The sequence below is a fragment of the Acipenser ruthenus genome, unplaced genomic scaffold (assembly GCF_902713425.1).
Source record: "Acipenser ruthenus unplaced genomic scaffold, fAciRut3.2 maternal haplotype, whole genome shotgun sequence".
NCBI classification, from domain to species: Eukaryota; Metazoa; Chordata; class Actinopteri; order Acipenseriformes; family Acipenseridae; genus Acipenser; species Acipenser ruthenus.
The window spans coordinates 124,315-150,303 of NW_026707855.1; the positions used below are offsets into that span (position 1 = coordinate 124,315).

The 25,989-nt window shown below is 42.2% G+C and overlaps 3 gene segments (V, D, J or C); all 3 read left to right on the forward strand.

The window, feature by feature from the left end:
• The first annotated feature begins 3,922 nt into the window (after positions 1-3,922).
• On the forward strand, positions 3,923-4,838 carry LOC131728442 (immunoglobulin kappa variable 3-15-like). The segment is given in 2 exon segments: positions 3,923-4,093; positions 4,280-4,838. Coding segments are annotated over 2 exon segments (489 nt in total).
• An 8,836-nt stretch (positions 4,839-13,674) lies between these two features.
• On the forward strand, positions 13,675-14,254 carry LOC131728441 (Ig kappa chain V region K29-213-like; the record flags this gene model as incomplete). The annotated part of the segment is given in 2 exon segments: positions 13,675-13,763; positions 13,941-14,254. Coding segments are annotated over 2 exon segments (387 nt in total), but the record flags the coding sequence as incomplete, so codon positions are not given.
• A 6,503-nt stretch (positions 14,255-20,757) lies between these two features.
• LOC131728440 (Ig kappa chain V region K29-213-like) lies at positions 20,758-21,526 on the forward strand. The segment is given in 2 exon segments: positions 20,758-20,833; positions 21,004-21,526. Coding segments are annotated over 2 exon segments (489 nt in total).
• Positions 21,527-25,989: the final 4,463 nt, after the last annotated feature.

The following is a 25,989-nucleotide window of genomic DNA, read 5'->3' on the forward strand; positions in this document are numbered from 1 at the left end:
GCTTTTCTTAAGTTAAAGTGAGTACTAATCATGGGATTATGAAATAGAGCTTTTGTTAAACAAAGCAAGGACCACACCAACTAGTGTTGAATAGTTATCCACAACATCGAGATGTGTGGAAATAAGTACACTGGTAAATGCAGCATGGTGGGAAATAAAGCTGCCTCTTTTTGGCAAGCTCATTTCAAACAAGAAAACATGACATTGTTTCCAGTTCATTCGTATGCACACACGTTTACACAGACACAGCACAAGCACAAACATGAGGCTTCCAAATTAAAACACAGACATAACGAAACACCAACAGTGCTCTGATTTTGACAACAAACCTGCACCCATCAAATGTTTGTACCATCAATACAGAATTAATAAGGTATGACATTTTACATGTCTGAGATTCTGGCAAACTTCCAACATGCCATGTTTATCGGTAAAAGATGTTGAAATGTTGACAGTTGTGTGCAATGAGACATGGTTAAGGCTGGCGCTCGAAGGGTCGTCAGTTGAGACATTTGATACCTTGAGGAGGGGGAGTGACTGACCCTTCACCTTCGGTTCCATGGTGTACTGGTTAGCACTCTGAACTCTGAATCCAGCGATCACAGTTCAAATCTGTGTGGGACCTGAGGTTTTACCTTTTTTAAAAAAAAAATCAAGTGAATTTGCCATTAATGTTTGTGGAACTGAAGCGTGCGATCGAACAAGTGAAATGAATGCAGATTTCCATGTCTGAGGTGAGAAATGCATGTTTTGTTTCATTTGCAGAAATGTCCAGTAGTTCATTTTGGAGTGGTGCATGGTATGGGAAATACATTACCATGTTGAAAGCCTCTGCCGCAGGTTTGAAGTGACGCGGGGCACCGTGGCTTAGATGGGCAAAGTGTAACTGACAAAACTTAGAGCAGAAAATGTATGTTTCTTGGTCTCAAACAGTACGACCTAAACTGAGATTGGCCAAACTACTTTACCCATGGATAATCCTAGTGTGCATATATTCAAGTAAATATGAAATTAGAAATAATCAGTAAATCATTTTATTAAAACAGAGACATTTTATTTGGTAACTGATGTAACATAAAATTAACATTAACAAAACAAGTCTTCAAATTCATTAAAGTCCTTCTGAAATAAAGAGGCAATTATACATGTTGAGCTGCACAAAATAATGAACAGTGTCTGGTCCTCAAATGTAAGGAAACAATTGACACCACTTCTATTCTACCCTCTACTAGAACCCCAAACATGACGTGTCTGACATAACCAGGTCTTGTAACTGACATAACCACTGTGAAAAATGCATGGATGTGAACACAGTGAAGCGCTCACACAGTGAAGTGTCTGCAGAGTTTGTAATGTTTTCTTGAAAGGCATGTACTCCCCGGGGATTCACAGGTACTGGAGCATCAATCCTTTTGAGAACAGATGAAGCAAGGCACCACGTTACATCCTTTTGTGTCGGCCACTTACAGCCCCCTTTGCACTGAGGAGCTCCTCTGGCAGGGCCCGTATGGTTTCTTCAGCTATGCCAGGGGAACACTTGCCTTCATACATAACAATGCAGTACTCATTTACTGACAATTCAATGCTTTTGAATGGATACTTTATCATAGCTGTTGCTTGATCCACAATGCCAAACACACTGACCGCTTTCCAGTCAGGCTGAATTTCTTCCACAAATGGACCTTCTGTGCAGTTCTGTTCCCACCTGTTTGCCCATTCATCTTGTGCCTTCTTTACCACATGCTTTGTAATATAAATGATGCTCACATTTGGGCATGCTTCTTTTGCCACCTTAGCAAATTCTTCTGCTGTGTTGACAACAGCATGCTTTTGCAGAATGTGCCTCCAAACTGCACGCTTTACTTTACCTGCAACTCCAGCAACTGGCCCTTTGCCGTGTGCTGTGGCAAAAAAGCTCCAATCAGCTCGATGCAGACTACTGTGTACATTGCTCGGCATGGTAAGGGTGCACAAGATGAATCTGTTTTTAAATTGGCTCGCAGCACCATCAGAAAAGAAATGCAAGTTAGAGATGTTGGCTGAAGTTGAGGCTTCATCAAGAATATCCTGATTGTAGCAAACAACTGCAAATGTGTCATGTTGCCGTTCATCACTGAGCACAACATAAGAAGTACTAACAGACTGAGCTGTGAGAACTGCTGGAAACAGAGGCACTCCTTCTGTGATCCAGGGAGCTCACATTATTTCAGCTTGCTGCTTTATAGGGAAGTGTTCTGAGAAATCTTCCTGAAGTATAGCTTCACATTCATTTCAATTCATCTTCAGTGTCTTGATTTGGTGAAGTTGCACCTTGGCAATAAAACTGTGGCGCCGCAGAATGGTGCGCTGGGTTTGAGCTCCTCCTTGGCATCGTGTAATGTTGACTCAAGCAGTTCCTTTTTATTGTTAGCCATCTATTGGTAGTAGTGTACAATTGTATCTTCATTATCATTGCCTTGTATTACCTGATTGATAGAACTAGCAAGGTCTTGGCATGTGTCACACTGGCCAAGGCAGCATTTCATCTGCCAGTTGCAAAGTGACCCAATGACCATGAGATTTCCATTGGGGATATTTTGACAAACCTTTTTCAAACCATCTAGTAGCATCTCTGTATTCTCATGGTAACGACAGACAGACAGGTTGAACGTGCACAGGGCGCAATGCTGCAGACTTTTTTTGATGTTCTGATTTTTGCATCAGGATATTCATTCTTGAAGAGGCGGTGAGCTTCAAGATCCGTCATCAGGAGCACTTTTTTGTGCATTCTTTTTTTTGTGCATCCTCTCTTCTGATAGTGATGCAGTCTTTTCATCCAGGCAGCTGACGGGACACACAATCAATCTCATAGAATGCACAAACCTGACATTCTGTTTCACTAACTTCAGCTCTTTGTGTGGAAGCGTGCTTATCTACCAGAGCCAAACCAAACTGAGTTGCCAGTTTCTTTCCCACGACACTTTTCTTCCTGGGGCTCTTTGGAAGTGCCCGGTTTACTCCACTTACTGCCTTCCCTAGTGACTGAGCTGAAAAGAGAACTTTTGACAGTGAGTTTGTCAAATGATTCTCATTAAGTTGTGGATCTGGTTCATGTCATTTTGAAAGATTTCTCCTATACTTTCTCATTGTTTCTTTGCTCTTTTCTGCTTCCCTTTTCTTCCTCCCTATACTCCACTTGCATGCTTTCTGCTGCTCTCTGTTCCGCTGTTTCATCCCTACTCTTTTCTCTTCTCACATCCTTGCATGATATGCACGCATTCTTTCTGTTGCAGGTACTGGAAGCATTTTCCAACTGTAATGTAGATAAAGGAAAAAGGAGGGCTGATTCAGCCAATTAAAATGTTGTATTCAATATATCTTTTAGAGAATTTTTTCATGATCTTTATTTAAAATATTCACATGTTGAGACAGCTGAGCGTCTTATGGTAAGAGATTTTTTTTTCAGAACAGACTGCACTACACCCTTGTGACCACAAGAGGGAGAGAGAGAGTAATAAAATGATGCTCTTTAATCCAGAGCAGTGGTTCTTAACCTGGGGTCCTCAGAGACTGGTAACTGGAAACTGGAAACTTTTCACTCAACATTAGCAATGTGCAAAATCAAAATGTTTGCTTCTTGAATGGATTTGATTTCACAAAGTTTATGATGGATCTGTTAACCTGCAGGTCTGATTTTAATATTTTACAATTCATAATTATTTATACTGTGTAACAAAGCTACATATTATCAGCTGTGGCTAAGATGAATTGTTTGAGAGAAGGGAGAAGAGAGTGAAATAGCTGTGTTTGTACAAACTTAACACAAACAAAACTATAAGCTATTTTTTTCAGAGTGGCAAATAAACTGCATCAGTTAGAAGAGTGTAAACTTAAGAGCACTGCTGGGCTACAAGTGGCTGCTGTGCCAAGGAAGACAATTTGCATAGAAAAGACACTTTGCATTGGCAGCACATGCTTCAGTGCTCTGGGAGTGTTTATAGCCCTGTGAGTTTAACACTTCATGATTGAGCGCTGCCCTTCATGGCAACAGAATCCACAACAACAATGACTTTTATCAGCATCTTCATCTGGGCACTTGTCATCTGCACTCAGGGTAAGAACCATATCAAAAAACATGTTTTAAAAAAAATCTATTTATGGGATATTTCTTAATATACAGTATATATGTTCAAATACAATAGGAGTGAATGAAAACGCTTGACATTTAATATGTGTTTTTTATAATTCAATTTACTTGCTTATTATTATAATTTTCTATATTATTATTTATTATTTTCAGAATCCAGTGGACAGTATACTGTGACTCAGAATCCAGTTGTGAAATCTGTTCTCCCAGGAGACACAGTCGCTCTGAGCTGTAAAGTCAGCAGTGCAGTGTACAGTGATGGAAATGGCCACTGGCTAGCCTGGTACCAACAGAAACCTGGAGAAGCTCCCAAACTCCTGATCTACTTCGCAAGTACCCTTCAGTCTGGGATCCCAACTCGTTTCAGTGGCAGTGGATCTGGGACTGACTTCACTCTGACCATCAGTGGAGTCCAGGCTGAAGATGCAGGAGATTACTACTGTCAGAGTTACCACTACCCCAGCAGTAGCAGAGTGTTCACACAGTGCTACACACCCGTACAAAAACCTCCCTCAGCAGGACTGCAGAGCGACTGCACTGCTGCAGCTGGGACCTACTGCAGGTGCTGAGGGTGAAGGCAATGAAACGGGACACGGCCTGTGGAGGAGCTCAACTGCACACAAACACACTGAGCTCAATAACAAGGGCTCAAAATAAAAGACAAGATCAATCTGGTAAATATCTTGATTATTCATGTATTCTAATACATTGCAGAGGCTGCAGGGCTGTCATTGGATTTATATTTACTAATTTAGTTTCAAATGAAAATGAAAATATAATTCTTGATTTATCTATAGTAAAGAAAAGATAAAAGTGAATATTTTTAATTTTCTGATACTTAAATACAAACTGAAAATAAACTAAATCAGTCACTTAACTCCTCTTAAAGGATATAAATAAATATATACATGCATACATACATACATACAAAGCATATTACAATCATACATATTTCTATTGCGTTTTAAAGCAATCTATGCTTTTAACATATTTCAATATTAATATACAAGATTTATTTTTTTTATTTCTTTACATGTCTTCAAAGCAATTTAATATATTTCTAATTGAAACTATAAAATAAATAAATATAGTGAAATAAATATGAATAAAAATCTATTTCTATAAAGTGTATCAGTAATGCTACAAAATTTAAACCTCACGCTGAAAGTTCAAGCATTTCATTCATTTGTATTTGGTGCGTTGATGCTCAGAAAAGTGTTGATAGTGTGAAAACATGGAGTACGCACACAAACACATTGTTAATTCACCATTGTGCAATTTAAAGAACTATATTAAGGGTGGGGTTTGTTTCTTGTTTCAATTTGCAGATCGTTGATGGTTAGATAATTCATTGTAAATTTCACTTCATTAAGTGTATGTTTGTGGTAATGAGCTGGCTGTTTAACAATACCTGTATCTAATCATCTTCATCAATTGATTAATAACTATTAAGGTTTGTTTGGTTTACAAATTGTAACTTAATTGCCAATCATTGATGTTGGGATATCTGATTGGAAACTTTACTTGATGAAGTGTATGTCTGTGATAATGAATTGTCTGCTTAACAAACCTGTGTTTAATCATGTTCACTAATTGGTAATAACGATATTAAGGGCTGGGTTTGCTTTGTTTCTTTTAAACACTGAGGACGGCTCTTTGGATTCGAACACATCTGTTATTTGAAGTTTTGGTCTCTGTTTTTAAATAAATGTAGAATGTTTGAAATATCATAATGGTGAATTAAACAGTTTTGTTTCAATGCTATAAAGTGTAGCATTGACAGGAACACAGCCAGATGTTTAGCTGTGGAAGCTGCTGTATGTGCAAGGACTTGGCACTATCAGTGTGAAGCTCTGTGTGGAATGCATGCTTTCACAGGCTGATACAACCAATGCATCGCATTGAAAGAGGAAGAAACCATTCTGACTTCATTGTCAACCATACAGGACATTGTCAGTCAATGAGCAGACTGGGGTAACAGAGTGATATACTGTAAGCAAGGAGCTAGTCAAGTCTTGTGAGGCTTTTGTCTGCTCCTTGTCTGGTAAAGCAGGAGATGATGTTGAATGGGGTTACAGATTGATCTGCATCAGAAAATGATGCATGCAGCTCTCCTACATCCCCTGCCTGCGTGCACTGCTGTGTTTTGTGTTGTGTGTTGTTTTCAGAGCGGTCGTTGTTTATATTTGTATTTTTTTGTAATGATTGCAATGTTAAATCAATCATTTTTCACAGGTATTTATTGCACCACGCACTTTAGTGTGCTTCTGGTGCTGAACGTTTCCTACTGTGTATTAATCTGCTGCTAACATTCCATTTCTTTTTATCTGCAATAAAATAAAAGATTATTTTTTAATCTGGCTTCCGCTTTGCTCACTCCACTAAAACCGCCCTCCTGTCTGTCACCAACTCACTTAAGTGTGCCCGAGCTGCCTCTCTCTCCTCTGTCCTAATTCTCCTTGACCTCTCTGCTGCCTTTGACACTGTTGATCACTCTATTCTACTCTCATCTCTTGCTGACCTGGGGATCTCTGGCACTGCTCTGGCCTGGTTCTCCTCCTACCTCTCCAACCGCACTTACCAGGTAACCTGGCGTGGAGCAACCTCCACACCTCACCCTCTCTTAACTGGAGTCCCCCAAGGGTCAGTCTTGGGTCCTCTCCTGTTCAATCTCTACACCCGCTCCGTGGGCCCCCTCATCGCATCCTATGGTTTCTCATACCATTTCTATGCTGATGATGCTCAGATTTTCCTCTCCTTCCCCACCTCTGACTCCAGAATCTCCTCCCGTATCTCTACCTATCTGTCTGCTATTTGCTCCTGGATGCACTTGCATCACCTCAAACTCAACCTCTCTAAATCTGACCTCCTTTTCTTTCCCTGCTCCTCCCCCTCCTCTGATCTCTCTATCTCTGTTCCTCTGGGATCTACCACACTCTCTCCCTCTTCCTCAGCTAAAAACCTTGGAGTCACCCTGGACCCCTGCCTCTCTTATTCCCAGCACATCTCCACTCTGGCACGCACTTGCCGATTCTTCCTGAGCAACATACGAAGAATCTGACCCTTCCTCACCAACTATGCTACCCAGCTCCTGGTCCAGGCCCTGGTACTCTCCCGCCTAGACTACTGCAACTCCCTCCTGGCTGGCCTCCCTGCGTCCGCCACCCTTCCGCTCAAGCTCATCCAGAACTCTGCTGCCCGCCTGGTGTTCTCTCTGCCTCGCTTCGCCCACGCTACTCCACTACTCTGCTTGCTCCACTGGCTCCCGATCACCGCTCGCATTCACTTCAAGACTCTTGTACTAGCCTACAGATGCCTTGACCAGACTGCACCCAGCTACCTCCAGACCCTCATCTCTCCCTACACCCCCACTTGACCTCTCCACTCCGCCTGCACTAGAAGACTAGCTCTACCTCCGCTACGCTCCCCTGCCTCCAGAGCCCGCTCCTTCTCCACCCTTGCTCCACAGTGGTGGAATGACCTTCCTACAGATGTCAGGACTGCCCAGTCCCTGACCACATTCCGGCGCCTCCTTAAGACTCACCTCTTCAAACAGCACCTGTAGAACTCCTCTGTGTGTATCCTGGGACACTATCACCCTTTATGTAAATGTGCTTTATTTTGCTCTATCTGCCCCCTATTTTACTGTATTTAATCCTGTACTTCAGAATACTGTAATCTGCCAAGTGTTTAACCTGTAGTACTTTGTATTTAATCATATCCTGATGTAACTATCACTATTTAATCATATCCTGATGTAACTATCACTATTATCTGCTGTATTATTGAATTGTGGTTTGTCACACTTGTACTTTGCTTGAACAAAAGTTATTGTATTTCTTGCTCTTATTGTATTACTTGTATTGTAACACTTAAAATGAATAATGAAATAAATAATAATAATAATAATAATAATAATAATAATAATAATAATAATAATAATAATAATAATAATAATTGGAAGAGGTTGTGTTTCTGATCCCATCCTTGATTTGCTTTCAGAATAAAATAACCTGTAACTGTTTTATTTGTCCAGTGTCTTACACACTAATCTGGCGCAGACCGACTCCAAATGTGATTATGTATTTCAATTCTGTGTAAGCACTGCCTAGTGGGTGTTACAGTTACATAAAAGGACTCTATAGAGTCCTAATGCAAAAAGAAAGAGCAAAAAGCAAGTTGGGAAAGGGGAGGAGGGTGACAGTAAATATCCAGAGTGCTCTGAGGTTTAAACACAAAACACACAGCTGATAGGAAAGAGGAAACACTCTCTGAGCCTCCAGCTCAATACAGCAAATCATGGAATAAAGAGATTCAGTGACAGCTAACACAGGAGCTGCTCTGTGTTCAAGTGAATAAAGTGCACTCATTAATGTGACCTCCGAGAGACACAATGCAGGTATTAATACTGACCACAAGAGGGAGCCAGAGCACCACTGCTGTCATTAATGTAATAACAGTATAGTAATAAGACAATTGAAATAGGCAGCAGTTACATCCCCAGTCAGCCCAGTTCTCCCATTTTTTATTATTTGTTTATTTAGCAGACACCTTTATCCAAGGCGACTTACAGAGACAACAGTGTGTGAACTATGCATCAGCTGCATATTCACTTACAACTACATCTCACCCAAAAGACAGAGCACAATGAGGATAAGTGACTTACTCAGGGTCACACAATGATTTACTGGCTGAAGTGGGATTTGAACCTTGGTCCTTCTGGTTACAAGCCCTTTTCTTTAACCACTGGACCAGACAGCCTCCTGTTACCAGTCATCTAAACACTACAGTGTGGTCTGTGTCTGGAGGAAGGAGCTGCTCACAGTGATGCATGCTGGGAAACACTGACTCTAATATCTCAACATCTGCAGCTTCCACCCCTGCCAGTGAATATTAAAGAATGTTAAAATGTCCCTTTAGCAGGCCAGCATTTTAAACACAATGATTCTCCCCTTGCTCTCCTCTCTGAGAGTTGCTGTAAGCTGTCTGTCCCACACCCCAGTTATTCCTGCAGACTCACATCAGTGTGTGTCAGCATAGAGGTTACAGCATGTCATTCCACCAGCATGGGAAGGGATTTCTGTTGCAATTCCACAGCCCAGCAGCACAGACTGCACTACACTCTGTGACCACAAGAGGGAGAGAGTAATTCCACAGCCCAGCAGCACAGACTGCACTACACTCTGTGACCACAAGGGGGGGTTAGTTTGTAATAAAATGACTAACTCTAATATCTCTTCACTTGGGATTCATTTCCCCTTGATTCCACCCCTGAGGGATAGAAACAGATCCTCAACTTAACATGAAACTCCTTTAGGCTTTCACTTGAAACAAAGTAAATCCAGCAGGACCAGAGCTGTTTTAAATGTGTGTGTTTGTGTGTGTGTATGTGTGTGTGTGTGACTGTGTGTGTGTGTGTGCATGCGTGGGTTTGTGTTTGTGTGTGTGAGTGTGTGTTTGTGTGTGCGTGTGTGTCTGTGTGTGTGTGTGTCAGTGAGTGTGTGTGTGTGTGTGGTGTGTGTGCATGTGTGCATGTGTGTGTGCGAGTGGTGTGTGTGTGTGTGTGTTCGTGTGTGTGTGCGTGTGTGTGTGTGTGAGTGTGTGTGTCTGTCTGTGTGTGTGTTTGTGTGTGTATGTGTGTGTGTGTCTATGAGTGTGTCAGGGAGTGTGTGTGTGTGTGTCAGTATGTGTGTGTGTCCACGAGTGTGCATGTGTGTGTGTGTCAGTGAGTGTGTGTTTGTGTGTGTGTCAGTGAGTATGTGTGTGTGAGCATGTGGTTTGTGCTTGTGTGTGTGTGTATGCGTGTGGTGTGTGTGTCTGTCTGTGTGTGTTGGTCTGTGTATGTGTGTGTGCGTGTGTGTGCGTGCGTGTGGTATTTGTGTGTGTGTGTGTTTGTGCGTGCGTGTGTCAGTGTGTGTGTGTGAGTGTGTGTGTGTCTGTGTGTCTGTGTGTGTGTGTTTGTGTGTGTATGTGTATGTGTGTGTGTGTATGTGTGTGTGTGTATGTCAGTGTGTGTGTGTGTTTGTGTGTGTGTGTGTCAGTGTGTTGTAAGAAAGAAGTAACGTCGCCTTTAAGGAGTGGCGGCGTTACTACAGAAAATGAAGCAAACAGCACCCAGGAACCGGAGCACTAATTGGTAGGGCGGGGTTCTTGGGGTATATAAGGAAGTAGGGTAGGACAGGACGGGGGTGATCGTGGGGAGCACCGCCGGATTGTCCTGCAGGAAATACCCAGAGAGCAGAGAGTGTTGTTAAAACTTCGCAAGGTAAAGCGAACGGGTTTTGTTTTGTGAACAAGAGTTTTGTTTTGTGTAAATTGTGAGCGGTTTCCCTCTTGGTGAGGTAGCCTTTTGTTTTGCTAGTATAATTTGTTTTATTTAAACGTTTGTGTGGACGCCGCTCGTCAGTATTAAGTAAAACAGTTCCGCAGCTTCCGTGTCGGTTGAGGACCGTCACGGCGGCCGACTGTGTGTCTGTGTGAGGTATCCAGGACCTGAAAAGAGACTGTATGAGTACGCGCTGCAGGAGCAGCGGGTAGAAATAAAAGGGAAAAGAAAGCGGACGAAAACAACAGTTTGGTTTGCAGGACACGTTTTATTGTAACAGGAAAATAAGCACATTGTACACAGGGGTGCTCTGGAACCACCCAGGACACTGGCTGCCGGGGTTCGTCCCCACAGTCTGGATACAGTCATCAACGCCGTTGGGCACGTCTTGCTTAGGAGGCGGGGCACAGGAGTGTTCATCCAGGAGCTCTTATTCAGGGCCCCATTACATACTCCAACCAAGAGTCTTCCCGGTACTTGTGACCTGTGTTACAGCGAGATTCCAGCAGAGGGAGTCGGCGCTGTACTTACCTGTTACCTGTGTTACAGCGAGATTCCAGCAGAGGGAGTCGGCGCTGTACTTACCTGTTACCTGTGTTACAGCGAGATTCCAGCAGAGGGAGTCGGCGCTGTCCTTACCTGTTCCTGTGTTGCAGCGAGGCTCCAGCAGAGGGAGTCGGCGCTGTCCTTGCCTGTGCTGCAGCGAGACTCCAGCAGAGGGAGTCGGTGCGGTTCTTACCTCTGGGCCAGAGAGCCTGCAGCGAGCGAGGAGTCCGTGGATACTTACCCGTGTTGCAGGATTACCCCAGCAGAGGTAGCGGGTGGACTACGTGGATTACCAAGCTCATACCACAGGGAGAGTCTACACGGACCCTTCCTCGGGAGCGGACTTCTACAGGCTCCGGCCTGTAGGGACTTGGTATTCTATACTAGATAGAGAGGGGCAAAGAAGTGAGACAGTTAGTGTCCCGTACAGGGCATTCAGTGATTTAAAGAGTCTCTTGTGTTTGAATATTGTAAATAAAAGTTACTTGCCTGCAATCTCTACGTGTCTGTGCTCGTCGGTGGAAGCCGTGGAGAGGAGTATCCCGCAGGGTACCCCTCCAGTTTGTTACAGTGTGTATGTGTGTGTCAGTGAGTGTGTGTGTGTCAGTGTGTGTGTGTGTGTGAGTGAGTGTGTGTGCGTGTGTGCGTATGTGTGTTTGTGTGTGTGTGTGTGTTCGTGTGTGCATGTGTTGGTATGTGCGTATGCCTGCGTGCCTGCGTGTGCATATGTTGTGTGTGTGTGTTTTTGTGTGTTGGAGGGGGGGTCTGGTAATTTATTTAATTATTTTTTATACTTCATTTCATAAGTAAATGAAATATAAAAACAACTGAAGTAAATTTCCAGATTACAAACGGTATAATATTTTGTGTACTGGTACAATATTAAAAAAACAAAAACCCAGTGATGTTGTATCTCTCATATACGTCATTCTCGAGTCTCTTCTTTTTTTATATATATATTTAGTAGTAACCAATTAGTTTGTTGTTGTTTTTCTCCCCAATTTAATAGAGTCCATTTATTTTTAGGCTCAGCTCACCGCTCCTGCTCTGACTCGGGAGCGGTGAAGATGAACTCACGCTGTCCTCTGAAGTGTGTGCCGTTAGCCGCCCGCTTCTTTACACACTGCAGACATAAGAACATAAGAACATAAGACTCACCGTGCAGCCACCCAGAGCTACAGCGTCGGAGGACAACGCAGCCCTGGGCAGCTTACAGGCAAGCCCGCAGGCGCCCGGCCAGACCACAGGGGGTCGCTGGTGCGCGGTGAGCCGAGGACACCCTGGCCGACCTAACCCTCCCTCCCACCAGGCAGCGCTCGGCCAATTGTGCGCAGCCCCCTTGGCAGCTCCAGTCCTCGGTCAGCAAATTAATAGCCTGGACTTCAGACTATTGGGCCATCCTACATTCTACGCGAGGGCTTTTACTGGATGCGCCACTCGGGAGCCCTTTCTCGAGCCTTTTCACGTTTTCCACAGTGTGTCTGTCCTCCTTCCCGGAGTCGGCGATGGTTACACAGCACAATGTAAATTTCTATCTGGGCTTCTCTGCCTTGTTCTTGTGGATTGATAGTGGCAGTGTCCCCCACAGCAGCACGTGTTGAATAACTCAATTCTTGTTTGAATTTGCTTTAAATGCTACTGTAATCACTGTATCTTTCATTTGTCTAATTGTTCAACTGCTTTGAAATGCATCTGTACTGCATTTTTATTTTGCCCTTTGTATGGCACTTAATCATTTTGAAATTGCACTTAATAGTATTGTGATATTCTGTAACAATTTGGATAAGGGAATCTGCTAAGAAAATAAATAAATACATGATAAATACATTTGCTGCACAGTTGTGTCGGACATGATGCTAACTCTTGCCTTGCTTGCTGAGGGCAAAGATAAAGGTAATGCTCCAGACACTAAAACATAGTGCTGCCCTCAGTGCCAGTGAGAGCTCTTCAGTAACACTAGAACGAACAGTTTGGACTCCAGACACAGTGTCTTCTACTATTCCTGAAGGCTTTCTGATGGACTGGTTGACATTGTGGATGAACTACCTACAGCATCGCAAGAGCCACTCAACACAGAACCAAACAAGGACTGGCAATCTCTACTACAGCAGGCTTTAGTGTCTTCTAGCGTTACTGAAGCCAGTGAGAACTTCACTGCACTTCAATCATGACGGTGCTGCTGTTTAATAAGCAGTACTGCTGCATTACACTTTAATGAGTGCATTAAGGACTGTGCTAATCAGGTTCCAATGCTACTCTTAATAGCTGGGCTCTATTGTATAGTCCCACTGTCCTGGGAGTGTTAATACCAGGGCAGTTACTAATCTTGCTCTGTTTGAACACACAGTGTGAGTACTGCTTTAAACACACACTCCACACTTGACACCATTCCAGCTGTGTTGAGTGGAATAAGGGCTCGGCTGATTGGCTCTCCTCATATGCTCCTATTAAAGCTGTTCTTTGTCTAGTCCTGCTGTCCTGGGAGTGTTCGTGCTAAACTGCTAATCTCGCTCTGTCAGAACACACAGCACCAAGCCTGTGTTTACACCACCTGCTTGGCTACAAGTGGCTGCTGTGCCAAGGAAGACAATTTGCATAGAAAAGACACTTTGCATTGGCAGCACATGCTTCAGTGCTCTGGGAGTGTTTATAGCCCTGTGAGTTTAACACTTCATGATTGAGAGCTGCCCTTCATGGCAACAGAATCCACAACAACAATGACTTTTATCAGCATCTTCATCTGGGCACTTGTCATCTGCACTCAGGGTAAGAATCATTTAGAAAAACATGTTTAAAGAAATATCTGTTTCTGGGACAATTCTTAATACATACATAACTTTAAAAAAGTAAAGCAGGGGAAAATAAAAACAGTTTGAAATGTGTTTTTGTTCATTAAATCAACTGTGTACTATAATTGTCTATGTTATGATTTATTATTCACAGAATCCAGTGGACAGTATACTGTGACTCAGACTCCAGCAGTGAAATCTGTTCTCCCAGGAGACACAGTCGCTCTGAGCTGTAAAGTCAACAGCGCAGTGTACAGTAACAACGTACTAGCCTGGTACCAACAGAAACCTGGAGAAGCTCCCAAACTCCTGATCTATTATGCAAGTACCCTTCAGTCTGGGATCCCAACTCGTTTCAGTGGCAGTGGATCTGGGACTGACTTCACTCTGACCATCAGTGGAGTCCAGGCTGAAGATGCAGGAGATTACTACTGTCAGAGTGCACACTACCCCAGCAGTAGCTGGGTGTTCACACAGTGCTACACACCCATACAAAAACCTCCCTGAGCAGGACTGCACAGCGACTGCACTTCTGCATCTGGGACCTACTGCAGGTGCTGAGGGTGAAGGCAATGAAACGGGACCCGGCCTGTGGAGGAGCTCAACTGCACACAAACACACTGAGCTCAATAACAACACACAGTTACATGGAGGTATGGATTCAATATTGGTCTATTTAAACAAACTGATTTTGTTGTGACTACAGGGTCATCTAGTAATGTAGTGATGATACCATCTATTCTATTCTGTAACATCATTCAGTTATTCCAAGAATTGTAAAAATGTAACTCATGTTTTTCATATCTGATTCTCATATGAAGATGTCCATGAATCCTGGGCTGGGTTGCACCAGCTCTGTGTAAGTTCATACTTAGCTTAGTTATAGCATAAGTCTTACTAACTTTAATTTGACATATTACTACATTGACACTAGTTGCACCAGGTCAGATAGTTCTAACACAAGGCTTAGTTGTTGTTTAAAATGTATCCATACCTTTGAGTGGGTGTAATCTATTCGTAGAATCACATTTCCAGACGGCTCGGCAGCTGTTGCTGCTTCTCTTTCATGCTGATTTTAACAGAGTTTTTCGGCATCAGCATATCTTGCGAGGCCGCATCCATCCTCTTGACAGTTAAGATATTGACATTGATGCCGTTTTAGACGAGAGAATATTCTGATCACTGATTATGTGTGTGTGTATAATAGGTGAAATGTGAATACAAATAAAAATGTATTTACTGAAATGTACAATTCTTCATTCAAATCACTGTCACATGTCATGTATATTTTGAACACATTCATAATATTCACTTGAATTCCCTACATCACAGACTCCCCACTAATTCAGTCTCATTAAAAATGAAAGAAAGCTGGTTTGTTCCAATCTTTCTCAAAACAACATGTAAATACAAGAGCCATGTGTTTCTCAGTGAGCTGGGATTGCCATGGCAATGGAGTGTGATCAGTCACTGTGTGCGCCCTTTCACACACATCAATCAATCAATCAATAAAGAAATCAATACATTAGTTTTTTACCTTTTTCCCTGGCTTGTTAAATATTAGCATGATTGAAATCATGAAAACACACTCGTAGCAGTTCAAGGTACATCTTGGAAAGGCCTGTGAAAGACAGTGAAGTAGATGTTCCATTTAGAAGAGTAAGAAGCTGTCAAAATGAGAACAATGAAAAGAAAAATGACAGGTCCATTACTTGTACAGCAGCAGCAACACATGGGAAGGTATAACACTAGGGTTATGGGTAGGGCACTACATACCCTTTAATTCTCAATAGGATTGAAATAATGGCACAAACACAAACATTATTGTCAGTTCAGACAGACACACAGATTAGACAGCAGTGATATACAGAGAACTTTGACTGGGGTAAAAATAGAAGAAAACAGTAAAAGTGGCCCAACCCTATGAAGCTCCACTGGTGCTCACGGCTCAGATCTCATCTAACTGCCTGGGACAGGATTTGTATAAAGGAAGGTGCTTTGCATACCTGTGCCTGCCTCACTGCTCTACACAACAGCTAGAATAACTGCACTGCTCCATTGCTCAGGGTTTTTAAAGCTGACAGTTCAGCCCTTTCACAGTCACTGAGACACACAGAGAACATGCATTCACTGGGGCTCCTCCTCTGCACACTGGCACTCTGTGCTCATGGTAAGATATCCTCATTATTATTAATTATTATTAATATCAGCGCTTCCTCAGCACACAGTGGAATGCAGTTAATGGACGAGGCTGTTGACTCGGTGGGTTGATGTTCTGTGTTTTTATTTTCAGAATCTAGTGGTCAGATTGTCCTGACTCAGAGTCCCACAGTGGAGTCTGTCTCTATAGGAGGGAGTGTCACTCTGAACTGCAGATCCAGTAGCTCTGGTTCTACCAGCAGTCTAGCCTGGTATCTGCAGAAACCCGGAGGAGCTCCTAAACTCCTCTTCTCTTCACTGAATAGCCGAGTCTCTGGAGCTCCAGCTCCATTCACTGACAGCAGGTCAAGAACAAACTTCATGCTGACCATCAGTGGAGTCCAGGCTGAAGATGCAGGAGATTACTACTGTCAGCAGCACTATAGCTTCCATTCATTTGATCTACAAGTGACACACTCCTGATATTAATACTGACCACAAGAGGGAGCCCGAGCACCACTGCTGTCTATAAAGTAATAACACAGTAATAAGGTAATTGAAATACACAGCAGTTACCTCCCCAGTCAGTCCATTTATCCCATTGTGAACACAAGGCTCCTCACACCCAGTCATCTAAACACTACAGTGTGGTCTGTGTCTGGATAAAGGAGCTGCTCACAGTGATGCATGCTGGGAAACACTGACTCTAATATCTCGACATCTGCAACTTCCACCCCTGCCAGTGAATTATTATTATTATTATTATTATTATTATTATTATTTATTTCTTAGCAGACGCCCTTATCCAGGGCGACTTACAATTGTTACAAGATATAACATTATACATTATTTCACATTATACAGATATCACATTATTTTACATACAATTACCCATTTATACAGTTGGGTTTTTACTGGAGCAATCTAGGTAAAGTACCTTGCTCAAGGGTACAACAGCAGTGTCCCCCACTGGGGATTGAACCCACAACCCTCCGGTCAGGAGTCTAGAGCCCTAACCACTACTCCACACTGCTGCCCAGTGAATACTAAAGAATGTTAAAATGTCCCTTTAGCAAGCCAGCATTTTAAACACAATGATTCTCCCCTTGCTCTCCTCTCTGAGAGTTGCTGTAAGCTGTCTGTCCCACACCCCAGTTATTCCTGCAGACTCACATCAGTATGTGTCAGCATAGAGGTTACAGATTTGGGTGATGTTGTCAATTTTCATTGCTATTCAGATGATTCTCAATTATATTCATCCCTTAAACTAGGTGACACCTCAATTGTAAATATCCTTACTATCTGTCTTGCCGACATTGGGCAATGCATGTCAAAGAACTGTCTGTTGTTGAATTCCGATAAAACAGAGGTAATGTTATTGGGATCAAAAAATCAATTAAACAATACAAATTCAGATGTTTTTGCAGTTGACAGCTTTCCATTTAAGTTGAGAACTGAAGTGAGAAATCTGGGTGTAAGGTTTTAAAAAAAAAAAAATTAAAAATTGCCAATTATTTTTACTCTCATTTTTCTCCATATCTGGAATATCCTTTGTTTTTTGAAGCCCCTGTCTCACCGCTGCAACCCCCGCAGTGACTCATGCTCTGTCAAGCTGACCTCTATTTTTCACACTGCAAGCCCACAGCTAAGCAAGCAGACCTATCGCGTCGGAGGACAACGCAGTCCGGTGACAGCACAGCCGGCTCGCAGGCGCCTGGCCACCCACAGGAGGCGCTGGTGTGCGGTGAGACAAGGATTACACAGCCGACTCGAGCCCTCCCCGTCCGGGCGGCGCACAATTGGCCGAGCTGGGTGTAACTTTTGACCCATATCTCTCATTCGAACCTCATGTTAGAAAAATTAACTGAAGTGTCCTTTTTTCATTTGAGAAATATTTCTAAGCTAAGGCGCTTTCTTTCCATGGAAGATGCAGAGAGGGTGATGCATGCTTTCATAACATCCAGACTAGATTATTGCAATGCTCTTTCCTCTGGTATTCCCAGATCTGTGTTATCCCGACTGCAGCTTGTGCAAAACGCTGCTGCCAGGGTTTGAACAGGAAGTAGAAGACATGGCCACATTACACTGGTATTGGCAGCCCTGCACTGGCTTCCTGTAAGGGTCAGGGGGATTTTAAGATCATGCTTATTACTTACAAAGCATTAAACGGTTTGGCTCCCTCCTATCTAAATGATATTTTGATCCCATATAGACCTAGACAACCACTGCAATCCCAGGACTGTCCCTCAGATTTTTTAAAGAACGCAGGTGCGAGAGCATTTGGTTTTAGGGTCCCCCAACTATGGAATCGACTGCCTGTTTCTGTAAGGGAGGCTCCAACTGTTGCAGTTTATAAAACCCGATTAAAGGCACACTTTTATATTTTGTCATTCACATCTTAATATTAGTCATTGTCTGTACTGTACTGCAGTTTAATTTATCTCTATATTGAATATTTTTATTATCGGTTATTGCCTGTATGATTATTGACTGTTTTCATTTATTTATTCATTTATTTAATAATTACTAAACAAAAATGACTGTTTTGTTACACTTTGTTACACACTGCCTTGAGACGATGTATTGTGAAGTGTGCTATAACAAATCAGAGAGCGCTCTTTTAGCTTCATTGCCCCGACTCTCTGGAACTCTCTCCCAGCTCTAGGGCGTACAGCTCCCACAATCGCTCACTTCAAATCAACTCTCAAGACCCGCTTGTTCTCTCTGGCTTTCAATGCTCTTCAAGCCTGATATCTGTTATTAATCGTTGTCTGAATTGCTATTTCAGGTTTTTCACTCCATCTTATTCATATAATTCTGTATGAAACACGCATCCACAATGTTTAGAAATCACACCCTAGCCTTGTATTTAATGTAATATGCTTGTATTTAATGTATTTGCATTGTTTTTTACTGTTTGTATTTAATGTACTATGCCCTGTATTTCACTGTATTTAATGTATCATGCATTGTTCCTCACTATCTTGTAAAGCGCTTTGTGATGGTGCTCCACTATGAAAGGCGCTATATAAAATAAAGATTGATTAAAATAGAATTTTGCAATTTGATATTATTGAGTTGCTGCTGCGTAATGTAATAACTTTACTTGTGTAGAAATGATGAAATTACAAAAAAAAAAGATCATTTATTCACAAAAAAGCTTTTGAGAGTAAAAGATTCCACTCTGAATAGCAGCATTCACTTTCAATATGAGATTAGATCAAACATTTACAAAGTGAAAATACAAACCCCAGGAGTCAGGGAGAGAGGAGGAAGGGAGGCAGGAGGGGAGGATGGAAACAACTGCAAATGTGTCATGTTGCCGTTCATCACTGAGCACAACATAAGAAGTACTAACAGACTGAGCTGTGAGAACTGCTGGAAACAGACACACTCTTTCTGTGATCCAGGAAGCTCACATTATTTCAGCTTGCTGCTTTATAGGGAAGTGTTCTGAGAAATCTTCCTGAAGTATAGCTTCACATTCATTTCAATTCATCTTCAGTGTCTTGATTTGGTGAAGTTGCACCTTGGCAATAAAACTGTGGCTCCGCAGAATGGTGCGCTGGGTTTGAGCTCCTCCTTGGCATCGTGTAATGTTGACTCAAGCAGTTCCTTTTTATTGTTAGCCATCTATTGGTAGTAGTGTACAATTGTATCTTCATTATCATTGCCTTGTATTACCTGATAGAACTAGCAAGGTCTTGGTATGTGTCGCACTGGCCAAGGCAGCATTTCATCTGCCAGTTGCAAAGTGACCCAATGACCAGGAGATTTCCATTGGGGATATTTTGGCAAACCTTTTTCAAACCATCTAGTAGCATCTCTGTGTTCTCATGGTAACGACAGACAGGCAGGTTGAACGTGCACAGGGCGCAATGCTGCAGACTTTTTTTGATGTTCAGATTTTTACATCAGGATATTCATTCTTGAAGAGGCGGTGAGCTTCAAGATCCGTCATCAGGAGCACTTTTTTGTGCATTCTTTTTTTGTGCATCCTCTCTTCTGATAGTGATGCAGTCTTTTCATCTAGGCAGCTGACGGGACACACAATCAATCTCATAGAATGCACAAACCTGACATTCTGTTTCACTAAGTTACCACTGTGTGGAAGCGTGCTTATCTACCAGAGCCAAACCAAATTGAGTTGCCAGTTTCTTTACCACGACACTTTTCTTCCTGGGGCTCTTTGGAAGTGCCCGGTTTACTCCACTTATTGCCTTCCCTAGTGACTGAGCTGAAAAGAGAACTTTTGACGGTGAGTTTGTCAAATGATTCTCATTAAGTTGTGGTTCTGGTTCATGTCATTTTGAAAGATTTCTCCTATACTTTCTCATTGTTTCTTTGCTCTTTTGTGCTTCCCTTTTCTTCCTCCCTATACTCCACTTGCATGCTTTCTGCTACTCTCTGTTCCTCTGTTTCATCCCTACTCTTTTCTCTTCTCACATCCTTGCATGATATGCACACATTCTTTCTGCTGCAGGTATTGGAAGCATTTTCTAACTTTAATCTAGATAAAAGAAAAACAGGGCTGATTCAGCCAATTAAAACACTGAATTCAATACATCTTTTAGAGGAATTTTCATGTTCTTTACTTTTTTTAAATATTCACAGTAAGTTGAGACAGCTTCTGAATGGCTTGTGAACGGCAAAGAAACTGCATCAGCTGAAAATGAGTTTAAACTTAAAAGCACTGCTTGGCTAGAAGTGGCTGCTGTGCCAAGGAAGACAATTTGCATAGAAAAGACACTTTGCATTGGCAGCACATGCTTCAGTGCTCTGGGAGTGTTTATAGCCCTGTGAGTTTAACACTTCATGATTGAGAGCTGCCCTTCATGGCAACAGAATCCACAACAACAATGACTTTTATCAGCATCTTCATCTGGGCACTTGTCATCTGCACTCAGGGTAAGAATCATTTAGAAAAAAAAAATATGAAAAAATCTATTTGTTGGACAATATGTGTTAAAAATTAAAATGGGCAAAATGAAAACAAAAGTTATTGAAATCCAATGTCTTTTCATAATTTAATTAAATAATTTACTATAAATGTTAATATTATGAATTATTATTTTCAGAATCCAGAGGACAGTATACTGTGACTCAGACTCCAGCAGTGAAATCTGTTCTCCCAGGAGACACAGTCGCTCTGAGCTGTAAAGTCAGCAGCACAGTGTTCAATAACAACTACCAGGCCTGGTACCAACAGAAACCTGGAGAAGCTCCCAAACTCCTGATCTATACTACAAGTACCCTTCAGTCTGGGATCCCAACTCGCTTCAGTGGCAGTGGATATGGGACTGACTTCACCTTGACCATCAGTGGAGTCCAGGCTGAAGATGCAGGAGATTACTACTGTCTGAGTGCACACTACCCCAACAGTAGAGATGTGTTCACACAGTGCTACACATCCGTACAAAAACCTCCCTCAGCTGGACTGCAGGTGAACATTGTTCATTTTCTGATACTTAAATACAAGCTGAAAATAAAGTAAACCCAACATTTTGCTTCTCTTTCAGGAAATGTATATATAAATATATAAATTGCATATTTAACTTCAAATTGTATTATTTACTTTTTTTCATTTTACTCTTTTAATGATTCCACTTCATCAGCAACACATTCTATATACAAACAGAATGATGTTTATATTTTAAAACAATTGAACTGTATGCATATTGAGATTGATTTATTTATGATCCACTGGACAACATATTAAAAATGAAGTCCAGCAAACAGCAAAGCCCAGTATTGCAGTGATGTGTACTTACACTTTCTGACTCTGTGGAGTTCAGCTGGATATTTCTCATTGTGTCAATCTGATGTGTTTAAATGTATTTTCAAAACTAATATGAAATAAATGAATAACATTGAACTTTAACATATCTTAAGATGAAAATCAAGACACAAATTACTGTTACTTACAATGAACAAACCATGTCTTCTTTTGAAATAGAATTTTACACGTTATTCTTAGTTACTGAAAAATATATGAATACTCTATTGATATACCTCAGATTATAACTTATTACATTAAAAAAAAACAATGTATCTAAATTGAAATAAAAATAAATAAATGGGGTATTAATAAATTCCTGAGTGAATTCTTATTTTTTATTAAGGAGCAGCACATCAGCGTTATTGAAGGCAGTTTATTCTTCATTGTCTTGCCTCCTGTGTCATCCTTGTTACCCACCTGGTCTCCTTCATTCCTTATGTGTGCAGCAGCTCCCTGGCACACATGTCTCAACACTTATGGGCCAGTTCATTCTGAACAGGCAGATTTCTAATGCCCCTCCTAGAGAGCAGGAAAGCACTGAGAGGCTAAACATAAAACTACAGGAAGGATAATCTAACTGTACTGTGAGTCACCCAATCTTATCAAGTCCCACCTGTGTTCACAGCTCAGATCTCATAGAACTGTCTGTGACACTTATTGAAACAGAAGTGCAGCGCTTAGGACACATATACAAATAGAACTAATCCACTATTCTATTAAACTGTGAACTTAGTGTTTGATTGAATCCCTCTCTGTGTTTGTATGGCCTGGAAACAGGCATCAGTGTCCTGCCAAGCTGCACACACTGCCATCATTCACACTGACCACAAGATGGAGCCAGAGCACCACTGCTGTCCAGAATGTAATAACACAGTAATAAGACAATTGAAATAGGCAGCAGTTACCTCCCAGTCAGCCCAGTTCTCCCATTGTTAACACAAGGCTCCTCACACCAGTCATCAAACACTACAGTGTGACTAGACCCCTAAATGAATATATAGTGACATAAAGAAATACATTCACAGGCACGTAGTTATTCATTCATTTATTTTTATTTTGATGTAGAATGTCCTCCATACAAAGGGAGTAGCCATACAATATTAAGTTCTCAATGTACCACTGTGACAGGATGGGCGTAGTGTGGTGTAAAATAATAGACCCCAGTCCTCTATTCAATTAAGCGCCTTGGTTTTATTTCTTTTCAATTAGAATACCAAAACGGACTCAAAACCATAGGGAAAATAAACAATAAGGAAGCCGGGGTACACAACAATGTGTAACCCGGCAAAATAAAGAGAAACAGGGTTGCAGTCCCAAAATAAACAAACAACAAAAACAATCCGTCTTCCCTTTTGTAATCCGGGAATGGGAAAAACAAAGGGGTGATCCCGGAGTATCCCGTTAGTGCTCTAAAAAATACAAGAAGTAGAAGGGTTAGCAAGTAAATCCACAATCGCAAAAACGACCCGTCTTCCAATTCCCTTCCCCTGTTTCTCTGCTCGTTCTCTCTCTCTCTCTCTCTCTCTCTCTCTCTCTCTCTCTCTCTCTCTCTCTCTCTCTCTCTCTCACACACTTTTGTACGCCCGGTCCCGTCCCCACTGGTCAGCGAGGGCAACCGCCGTCAGCCAATGCGTGATTGCCACCGCGCTTCCCGACCGGGTCTGTGACGTTGCGCACCGTGGCTCCGCCTGCTCCTCCTCCCCAGCGTCCTCACCGGTCGGGAGGGAGATCTAAAACAAAAATTCACTCTCTCTTTGTCAAGACCACATACACCTCTGTTATTCCACAGGTCGAGACAGAATGCACCACTGCATTTAAAAACAAAGTACAATTAAATCAAATATACTATATATTAAAAAGGAATAACACACAACAGGAAATGTACCAGGCTGTGCAGACTGCGCCTTTACCGCCCCCTGCTGGCCTTGTTAACGATGACTGCTGATGATGAGTGTGACGCTGCCATTGTTTTACCTCACACTGTACACGAGGACGTGTCGTCCATTACCATGGCAGCTGATTGAACTGCTTTCGACTCCAAGAGAAAGTCTCACAGCAAGGAGCTCTAGAATCTCACATGGAGTGTCTTCCTTATGTGGAGACAGTGGACACATGGTGTAAGCACAGCGGGGCGACTTTCAAATGAGAAATACAATTGCAGCGATCCGTCACACCAGAACCGTGTATATAATAACTAATTTATGAATGTATTAATTACAAAATCTATTCATTAATGTATGTATGTATTTATTTATAATTTTCGCATGGAACATCCTTGCTCATAATTGTCTAACACCCCCTGTTCTGTGTGTGTTAAGCTGGGTCCACACCTGCACCATCAGTTGCACAACGTATTTTTATTCAGCTGAGTGGCTTATGCCTCGTTTCCACTGCCGGCCGCATGTGGCCATAGCCCGCCTCAACCGGAAAATGTGTGTTTCCACTGCTGGCCATGGCCCGCCTCAACCGGAAAATGTGTGTTTCCACTGCTGGCCACAGTGGCCCTGGCTGGCCGCGGCCCGCCTTCCTGCCTCCCTTTGCTTTGTCGTACCTGACTTGGCCAGGCAGCAGACACAGGAAGTTCGTCATCACAGAGCTGGGAGCATGCGTTTGTAGCCATGGAAACAGAACCATTTAACCCTTTCCAATGGCTGCCGTTTGCAGTGTGTGGGAAAACAAAGAAACTACATTTTTGTTTTCAGAGTGGGCTGACTCAGAAATTCAAAAACAGTTAATGGGTGCTGTTCGAAATATTCGAGTTTTTATAAAAAAAATAACGGGTTCTCATGAACTCCACAACAATGCCGGGACAAAATTAAATAAATAAAATACTGCGTGCTGTGTACAGGAACATTAAAGACAGCAATAATCGGAGCGGGAACAGCCCTCAAACATTTCCGTTTTGTGAAGAAATGGACAGTGTTTTGCGGTGCCGGCCAGTGAATGAGCTGACTGGTGTTGTCAATAGCATAGTAGCTTTCTGGAGATGCCACGATGCAGCAGCATTGCAGTACAATGTGTACAGGTATATATTACTCGCGCTACATTCCTTTCGCTTGTCCTGCGAAACAATTGTAACTATTCCCCCACAGTCTGATAATGCGTTTTTCAAATGTTGATACAGTAGCGCTTGTTAAGCACCTACACCAGGGCTCAGCAACCTTTTAGTGCAAAAGAGCCAAACGGAATGAAATCTTTGAGCAAACGGTCCGCAAAGAGCCAATTGTACAATTAAAAAAAAAACACATAAACGTAAATTCTGTTGGCTGGGCCGGCCAGCAGTGTAAACGTGGTATTACATGTGGATGTCCATGCAGACAGCTGCTTGAAGTTGAGCCGGGCTCTGCTTTCCAAGCAACCTACTGAGCGACTAATGTAGACATACAGATCACGTGGCAATTCAAGAACTCTGATTGGTTCTTATAATGCTGACTGCATGGCTTGCATAACCAATCATAAAGAAGCGCTCATTTAAAACATAGCGGTAATATTAAAAGGTTTCGTTCAGATTTAGGGAATATATGGAATTTAAAATAACAACAGTTTAGCAAGGCGAGGGTTGTGTGCGTCTTTCCATATATATATAGACTGTTGCTTATTCTGTTATTCTCACAGATCGGTATACCGATATCAGTTACTATGAAAGACACTAAACCTTGAGCACGCCTGATCTCAGAAGGGCAGACCTGTTACATACTTGGATAGAAGACTGCCTGGGAACACAAGGTGCTGTAAGTTTTTCTTTCGGCAGGGGGCGCTATTTCTCCACATATTTCTAATACTGAAATATCCTGGTTGCTCCTGGTAGCTCATCAATTTTGCTTTTATTTTAAACTCGGATCACTGGATTCAGAGTCCAGAGTGCTAACCATTACACCATGGAACTATCCATACAGGTCCCCCATTGCTGGGACTCTCGGCAATTTTGCTTTTATTTGAAACGGTTTCAATGTATTATGTCTGCAGCTATCCTATGGAACAGGTGCTGAAACCACATCCGTTCATCTTCCAGGGACAGGTTTCCTGTGAAACTGCAAGCAAATGTACATAATCACACTCTTAAGAACAGGTTAGAGGCTTCTATACCTGTCCTGTTCTGTGAAAAACAGGGAGTGTTCCACGCTATGGGGCCGACTGGAAAAGGAGTGCATGTATTAAAACAATCTGGAAGCAACTGCTTTAACTTGCTGGGGTGACTAAACTTTTATTAGGTCACAAAGTGGCTCAAAGGACACTATAAATCAATTAGAGTCTCTAAACCAATTAAAACGCTGAATTCATAAAG